This window comes from Rhincodon typus, chromosome 2 (genome assembly GCF_021869965.1).
Source record: "Rhincodon typus isolate 14 chromosome 2, sRhiTyp1.1, whole genome shotgun sequence".
In the NCBI taxonomy this organism is placed as follows: Eukaryota; Metazoa; Chordata; class Chondrichthyes; order Orectolobiformes; family Rhincodontidae; genus Rhincodon; species Rhincodon typus.
The window spans coordinates 134,122,912-134,131,710 of record NC_063333.1 but is presented as its reverse complement, the minus strand read 5'-3'; the positions used below and the strand labels follow the sequence as shown (position 1 = coordinate 134,131,710).

At 42.2% G+C, this 8,799-nt stretch overlaps 1 protein-coding gene across 5 annotated transcripts in view; it reads right to left on the bottom strand.

The window, feature by feature from the left end:
- The window catches only part of fhod3b (formin homology 2 domain containing 3b), a 607,059-nt gene that overhangs the window by 579,051 nt on the left and 19,209 nt on the right, over window positions 1-8,799 (bottom strand). For all 5 annotated transcript variants that reach the window (XM_048611383.1, XM_048611368.1, XM_048611373.1 and 2 more), the window contains exon 2: window positions 275-442. In XM_048611383.1, coding sequence (XP_048467340.1) covers window positions 275-439 — 165 coding nt within the window. In that variant the 5' untranslated portion in view covers window positions 440-442. The remainder of the gene's footprint in view (window positions 1-274; window positions 443-8,799) is intronic.

Sequence of the window (8,799 nt, the reverse complement as noted above, 5' to 3'; positions counted from 1 at the left end):
CAGAGTCACACACACACACACCCCACCTATGGCCATTACAACTGCCCGCTACCTCCCCATGTTACAGAGTCACACACACACACACCCCTCCTATGGCCATTACAGCTGCCCCCCACCTCCCCATGTTAGTCACACACACACCCCCGCCCCAATGTTACAGCCCTGTACCCAAATCATTTACAGCACGAAGAGAAAGGGTCAAAACACTTGTCTTCCGACACCACCACCCCCACCTCCCCGGCTGCGGCTCCATTACCCACCACTGCTGTCCTACCTTGTGAGGAGCTTGAAGCAGTCGGTGCAGCCCCGGGATCTGATTGATGAGCGAGATGTCCTCTCGGAAAGTGTAGAGCGGGGGTCGGGTGGGCTCCGGGAAGTTGGTGCTGTTGAACGGATCGGTGTCGTCGAGGAACTGGACCCTGCAGACCAAGGTAGCCATGGCCTATCCATAAACAGAAAAAAAAAGAGGGAAAGGGAGAGACTGTTACCCAGACTGTTAAAAAAAAAAGTCTTGAGTGCAATCCAGGACGATGCCCCCAGCTTCTGGGAAGCTGCGGATGTCTCCAGCGCCCGCCTCAGCTGCAGTCACTCAGCTAGTCCCAGGTCTAACAGAGAGAGAGAGAGAGAGAGACACACACAGACAGAGAGAGAAATGAAGAGCTCCCCCTCCATCCAGCCATCAATCCTCTTCTCTGCAGGAGAGCACTGAGCAGCCGGCTTTGACACTGCCTGTGCCCAGCGCCCTCCAGCTGTCAAACCAGAGACTCTCGCAAGCCTCAACCACATTTTAACACCGTCTGGATGATCACCACGCCACATTGCGCTGGTACTTTTGCTGTAAAAGAAAGCAGCTTTTTAAAAATTTGTCCACATTCCCCTTCATTTGGTCCTCAGTGCCTTCGATCTTCAATATAGGGATCGGTTTTACACTAGATTTGCGTCTAAGATCGGGAGGGGGAAAAGGAATTCAAATAGAACGATTTAATCCAATCGGAATTATTTGTCTCGCCTCTGCAAGATCAGTCGTTTGGTTCGATACAATTCGATAATATACCCTCAAGAATTAAATTGGAGACATTTCGAAAATCTACTCACAGCAGGTTGGGATGACTAAACAGAGAAAACAGGTGGAGAATTGCACTTCGCCATCAAGTTATAAGCACTTCTTTAAGAAAAAGAGAACATTACCTTTCATTTGGGCATTTCAAATCGTTTCAGATGTAAATTTGGAAAACGATGAAGATTATGAGGTGCAGCAAAATTTCCCTGCTGGAGATTGACTCGAGTTGTACACAAACAACTGTCTGCGAGGGTAAGGGTTTTTTTTTGGGTCAAGTCTTTGCCCTGCCACTGTCAATCGTTGCAAGGGGTCCCTGGTAAAGCAACTGCTGGAGGAAGAGCGGGGAAAGTACTGTGACTTCCTCAACAACTAGCTATTTAGAAAGGTATGCCATTGCCCACTTAGCAATTACACCAGCAAAAAAGTGACTAATTACCGCACTGTGTCTGCACCATCTAGCGGCAGAGTGAAAGCACATACTCTGAAATGGAGATGAAACACGCTTCTCTCTTGCCCTCCCCTCCGTCCCACTTAAAAGTTTTACGGCGGCATTCACAAAAGTAGTTACAGGAGGCCAGTTCAGGTCTCACCTGCTCAGAGGGGTGTAACATAATCAGATTTAAAAATTTCAAATAGCAGTACACTTTAAAAACAAGAAAAGTGTTGGCTGCTCTGCTCCCCGATTTAGTTTCATCCCAACTCTTCCCCCAAAACACCCACATCCTCGTATACCAGTGTGGAGCGGACCCTTCTTCAGACCCTTCTTTCTGAAGGAGGGTCCCGACCCGAAACGGCAACTTTCCTGCTCCTCTGATGCTACCTGCCCTGCTGTGTTCATCCAGCTCCATACTTATCTGACTCCAGCATCGGCAGTCCTTACTATCTCTGACCCACATTCTCTTACTCTCCTTAAAGTGATACCCAAGAAGCTTACTGCTTTCAGCTCCCTCAGCTCATGCTTCTCATATTCAAATTCATTTCATCACCCTGACCCCATCCACACTACAATTTTACAACATGATCTGACTATTTGGGTGGAACTGGCCCATGCTAGTCATGTTCCTGGTGACAACTTCAGCTAACTCAAAATTTTCAGTTCTTTTGTGTATAGTCGTAAGGAAGACATGGAATTTTGGCATTTGTTACTTCTTATACTCCACTTCATTAGCAACAAAGTGCTGCTGCAACAGTTACAAGGTGTGGCTAAGTCTGCACCCACACAGTTTTAGTCCCCTTGTATGAACTGGACATAGTTGCGTCGGAAGCAGTTCAATGACAAGACATGAGGAAGCTCAGGAACAGGGATTTTGGAATACTTTTCCATTGATCTCTGGTTAATAGAGTATTTAAGGCAACACAGAACATTTGCCTTCATCACTCATGGCACAGATTGTAAAAGCAGGGATGTTAAGGGCCACAGCCTGGAGTACTGTGTGCAGTTCTAGTCACTGTACTATGGATAGGATCAGATTGCTCTTCAGAGTTGTGCAAGTGAGATTCACCAAGATGTTGCCCGAGATGGAGCATTTCAGCTTTGAAGAGAGGGTGGATAAGCTAGTGTTGTCTTCAGAGCAGAGAAGGTGGAGGGGGAGCCACAGCTCACAATGGACCCCATGTGACTTCACTTTTTGGATCAATATGCTATGAGGGACCCGGTCAAAGGCCTTGCTAAAGTCCATGCTAAAGTCCATATAGACAACATACAGACACCACCCTGCCATCAGTCATCTTTGCCACTTCCTCAAAGAAAACTCAGTCATGTTTGAGACATGACTTTCCCCACATAGCCATGCTGCCTATCGCTAATAAATCCACATTTTCCAAATGAGTACCTTCAGTCTCTAACAATTTTCTCCAATAACTCCCCAATCACTGATGCAAGACTCACTGGCCTGTAATTTCCCAGATTATCCCTGTTGCCCTTCTTAAACAAAAGGAAGCACCTTGCCTAATGTCCAGTCATTTGGGACTGCTCCTGTGACTACAGAGGATACAAAGATTTTGCACAAGGCCCCAGTAATTTTCTCACCTGGCTCCCCCAGAATTCTGGGATAGATCCAGTCTTGGAGACTTGTCTAATTTAAATGCTTTTCTAAAAAAAAAAAGTTATGTTGACATGCCCCAGAATATCAGCATAAATTTCAGACTCACCATCCACCATGTCCTTCTCCTAGGTGAATATTGATGCAATGTATTCATTAAGGAACTAATCCACTTCTTCTGGCTCCCCACAAGTTTCCTATGTCCTTGGGTAGACCTGCCCTTTCCTGGGTACCCTTATTCTGCTTATTTTTGTACAAGACACCTTGGGATTTTCCTTAGAGATAGTAGGAACTGCAGATGCTGGAGAATCCGAGACAACAAGGTGCAGGGCTGGATGAACACAGCAGGCCAAGCAGCATCATAGGAGCAGAATTTTGGGATTTTCCTTAACCCCGTTTGCTAAAGACATTTCATGGCCCCTCTTAGTCCTCCTAATTCCTTGAGTTCATTGCTCCATCTTTGTATCAGTCAAGGGGTCTGTCTTTAGTTTCCTAAACCTTCCATGTGCCTCTTTCTTTTTGACTATGCTATCAAATTTCTCGTCATCCAGGACTTCCATCCTTATTCTTAATATTTGCTGGAACATGCTGGTCTTGAACTCTAAATCTACTGGCCTTTAGAAAATATTCCCACAATCTGGATGTGGATTTACCTTTAAACAGCTGCTTTCAATCTACATTCCCCAGTTCCTGCCTAAATATTTTGGTATTCAGCCTTCCATTTCATACTTTCACCTGAGGACTACTCTTATCCTTATCCACAAAGAATTCAAAACAAATAAAAAGAGAAGTATTGTTACTGTTGCTAAAATGCAGCCCCCATGGAAACATTGATCACCTTGCCGGGTTAATCCCCCATATCGGGTCTAGCATGGCCCCTTCCCCGATGGAAGTAACAAAATCTAATTAGTCCAAAAAAAAAAGAAAAACAACCCCACTCCTGACACACCCAAATTTCCACCAATCCAAGCCCTTGGCACTAAACAAGCTCCAATTAAAACAGAGGATTTAAATATCACCCACCACCATCATTTTGACATTTTTCCATAGTCTGTTCAAATCAGTTCATTTATCACCTACTGGCTGTTAGGAGAAATGTAGTACAATGTTAAAGAGATTGCACCCTTCTTATTGCCAAGCTCTACCCATATGGCCTTTCTAGATGTGCACTCTATGGTATTCTCCCTCAGTACAGCTGTGATATTTCTCCCTTAATCAGTAATGCAACTACCCAACTTTTACATCTCCTTTATCACACTTGAAACATTTAAATCCCAGATGTTAAGCTGTCAATCTTGTCCCTCTCTCTGAACTAATAATGCTGTCACTATGACAGAGTCTATGTAATCATAACATCAGAATCACAGAATCCCTACAGTATGGAAACAAACCATTCACCCCAACAAATCCACTCAGACTTTTCAAACAGCATCCTACTCAGGCACCCCCTGCACATAACCCTGCATGTCCCATGGCCAATCTACCTAACCTACACATCCCCAAACACTATGGGCAATTTACCATGGCCAATCCACCTAATCTGCACATCATTGGACTTGTGGGAGGAAACCAGAGCAACTGGAAGAAACCGATGCAGACACAGGAAGAATGTGCAAACTCCAGACAAACAGTCGCCCGAAGCTGGAATTGAACCCGGTCCTGGCAGTGAGAGGCAGCAGTGCTAACCACTAATATATCCAAGCTCCAAGCTCATTTGCCTTACCTGACATAGTCCTCACGTTAAATACACTTCAGATTGCCAGTCCTGCCTTGTCCAGTAGTCTCTGTCTGTTCTTCCTCTTGTCTTACCAGCCTTAGTCTGACTCCTCCTCAGGTCATTTTACTTGCTGACCTACCGCTGTATCTCCCACCCCTGCCACATTAGTTTAAAACTTCCTTGCCAGGATATTGGTGCCCTTCCAGTTTAGGTGCAATCTGTCCTTCTCGTACAGGTCTCACCTGCCCCAGAAGACGTAGTACACAAGTACCCCTGAATCCCTTTGCGTTGCAGCTTTCTGAAAGCAGAAGTCCCCTGGAGTCTTAATAGCTGATCCAATGTGGTGGTGAAGTAGAGAAGAATCAGTTCCTACTCAGGTGACATCACTGCCTGAAGGCAACAGGGCTAATTTGTCCAACAAAATCAAATTAATTAATATATCAGTCAATTAAATTATTGCTTACTAAATCACATCGTTATCCATTTCTCAAGGAGACTGTGCAGCTTGGTGTAATTTTTCTATTAGTTCAAAACAGGAGCTACTCATTTTTCCCCAAAATACTCTAGTATGTTCAGTCCACTTTCTTAAACAAGATATTTGAATTAAGTTACTTCCTTTTTATGTTCCATGCCATAACCTGTATCTATTAAAGACTGCTGGTAGCACACGAGTGAATTATTACTCACTAAGGAAGAAGGTAATTTTGCTTTACAAACATTACACTTGCCTTCATTGAAGGGTAATCAAACATGCTGATTGAGAAACTACTTAGTTTCTCAAATTAGAGACTTTAATATGGCTAAATATTTAACAGATAGATACACTATGACTATTGTTAAAACTTCTATAAATTTAAAGAAACATCCAGGTATTAAAAAGGTACACATCAGGATTTTATGTAAAAGCTTTTACTAAAGAATAAAGAGACAAAAAATACTACATACTAAATTTTATGTAGGCACCTTTATACACTTTAAACTATAGGAACAGACAATATATTGGAATGCAGAGGTTAGTGATAATGAACAAGTCTGTTTGCAAACAGTTTACAGTTTTTTCCCCCCCTTTGGAGCAGGCTCCTACTGCTTTAAGCAGGGGTTGACCCCATCTCAAAACTAAAACTGAAATACCCAAGAGAGGAGCAACTCGCCCTGTGATTGAAAAAAAAAGAGAAAAGTGGAGTAACCTGCCTTTCAGCAACTTCAATTGTTAAAATAAATTCCTGACACTCCCTCTACAATCGTCAAGTAACAATTTATTACATCACTCACAGTGAGCAAATTGACTGAGCTATTAACAAACTGAATACATCCCTTCTAACAACTAACTATTCTCAAATAAAATAAGATTTTAATGGTATGCTATTCCAATAAATACAAGTGCAGTCTCAAAATTACAGCCAGGTTACATGTCTTCTGGAATGTTCTGTGCCTTCTCTGTTGCTTCTTCTAGCAGGAAGATTAACTAGTTGTGCCATGGGTATATTTGTTATCTAGGTGGTACTTTGAGAGACAGAGGAGGCTGTGAGCGCCAGCAATTTGAGAACTGAGGGCTGTTAGCTCTTGTAGAAGGCAGTTAGATCTGGGTTTTGTCCAATGGCCCCCTTCTTTTATACCCTGGATGACATATCAATATTTCTTAAAATAGGATTGGTCCTATGTTGTTGAAACCATCAAATTTAAATTTAATAGATTTTTGGTATACAAGTGCCTGGTTCAAATTGAATGGCTAAATTCAAAACCCTGTTGTCTTAGTAGAAACTGCTGCTTGGCCTTCTAACACAAACGTTTCAATTCAGGTGTGCTGTGTACTTGCAAACTTTCAAGCTGCTGCTCACAGACATCCATTTTAAATCCCTAGCAGAGAAAAGCACGTTTTATAGGGACCATGCAATGCTTTCCCCCTTTGCACTTTACAAACAAAATTCTAACATCCTGCCTCCCAATCCACAAGTACTCTATCAACTTCACAACACTTCTTTTCTACTTTATCTTGCAATTTTTTTCCCCCCTTCAACTCAAGAATCTTATTACTTTTCACAAATTGAAATCTTCAAACTAACGATAAGGCCAATGTTCAGCATGGGGAGTGAGTCAACATTTTATTTCTATTTTTTGAAAAAGGTGCAAGCTTGACAAATTTTCCTTGCTCTATACCAGCCTCTACATCTGTAGCCACAGCAAAAAGTACTCCTGCCTTGGTGACGATTCTCGATTACAGGGTAGTCTACCCTGTATCAAAAAGAAAAAAGTTTCCTTCTACCTCTGTGGTAATGGGAAATGCATTCTGTATCCAAATCAGAAATACTAGCTACCATTGATCACAACTTGCATCTCATTCCAACATAACCACTTACTTCTTTGATGATGCCTTTGTAGGACTTCAGGAAAGACACAGGGTCCTGGAATCAATTACAGCCCACCCATCCTCTCTCCCTGCTCCACAACATTACAACCCCACACTACTTCAGCCATATTCACGATTGAATGCATAGAAGACCAGAAGATGGATTAATGAACTCACAATTGCAGGTCTGATTAGATTTCCCTGTGTTTCACTCAACTTGGCAGTTGAAGTGTGAGAATCCCATTGACAAAGGCAATTCTTTTCCAGCAATATAGCGAAACTTGTAAAAAGGTGCCAGATTAGAAATTCATTATATTTGTCACCAGGTGTAAATCTACAAAATAAAAACCTTGCAATGGGCATTAAAAATACACAAGACATTGTGACAATTTACGTCAGATAGCATCATCTTCCAGGCTGAAAAAGAACACTTTAGATGGCAAAGGGTGACAGACTTCACTTAGAGTCAAATGTATAGCGCAGAAACCAATCCTTTGGTCCAACTCGTCCATGCTGATCAGATATCCTAAATTAACCTTGTCCCATTTGCCAGCAGTTGGCCCATATCCCCTAAACCCTTCCTATTCATATACTCATCTAGATGCCTTTTAAGTGTTGTAATTGTACCAGCCTCCACCACTTCCTCTGGCAGCTCATTCCACACACACACTCCACCTTCTGTGTGAAAAATGCTACACCTCAGGTCCCTTTTAAATCTCTCCCCTCTCAGACCTTTGCCCTCTAGTTTTGGGCTCACCCACCCTGGGGAAAAGACCTTGACTATTCACACTATCCATGTCTCTCACTATTTTATAAACTTCTATAAAGTCACTCTTCTACCTCTGACACTCCAGGGGGGAAAAAAATAACACCCCAACCTATTCAGAGTCTCCCTATAACTCAAAGCCCCCAATCCCAAAAAGATCCTTGGAAATCTTTTTTTGAACCCTTTCAAGTTTAATGTCTTTCCTACAGCAGGGAGACCAGATTAAATGCAGTATTCCAAAAGTGGCCTCACCAACGTCCTGTACAGTCACAACATCACATGAGGGGAGATTACATAACTTTTATTCAAAATAAAAACAATCCTAATTTTAGTTGAACCATTTAGATGTCAGATTGGGAAAGAAAATAGGGAGACATTTCCATTAGAAATTGGCAACCAATAAAATGAAATTAGTGATCTGGAATGCACTACAGAAAAACAAAAAAGAAAAGAGAAACACAACAAAAAAGTGGTAGAAGCAACTTGCCAAAACAAGGTCTTATTATTCTGTAAATCACATCTTTTAAGTTCTTTTAATGAAATAATGGTCCATCATTGTAGCAACTAGCCTTATTACAGATGCTCAGCACAGGTTAATTATATAGAGATGAGACATTCAGTCACCAGAAAGATCAGCAGTAAGGAAGAGCACTTTAGTGCACATTAATATTTTCCTAAACATAGGCATTACTATATCCAAGGCTACAGCTGGGACCTAATTTTGAATAAAGGACATTTAAGAGGAGATGAGCAGGTTCGCCTACTAGAGATACTCCTTCACAAAAAAGGTGTTCCTTGGATCGGAAATGCACCTGGTCTCCACAAGGGCAGCTAACATTGGATAAGTATAGATTTACAAGAGCCTGC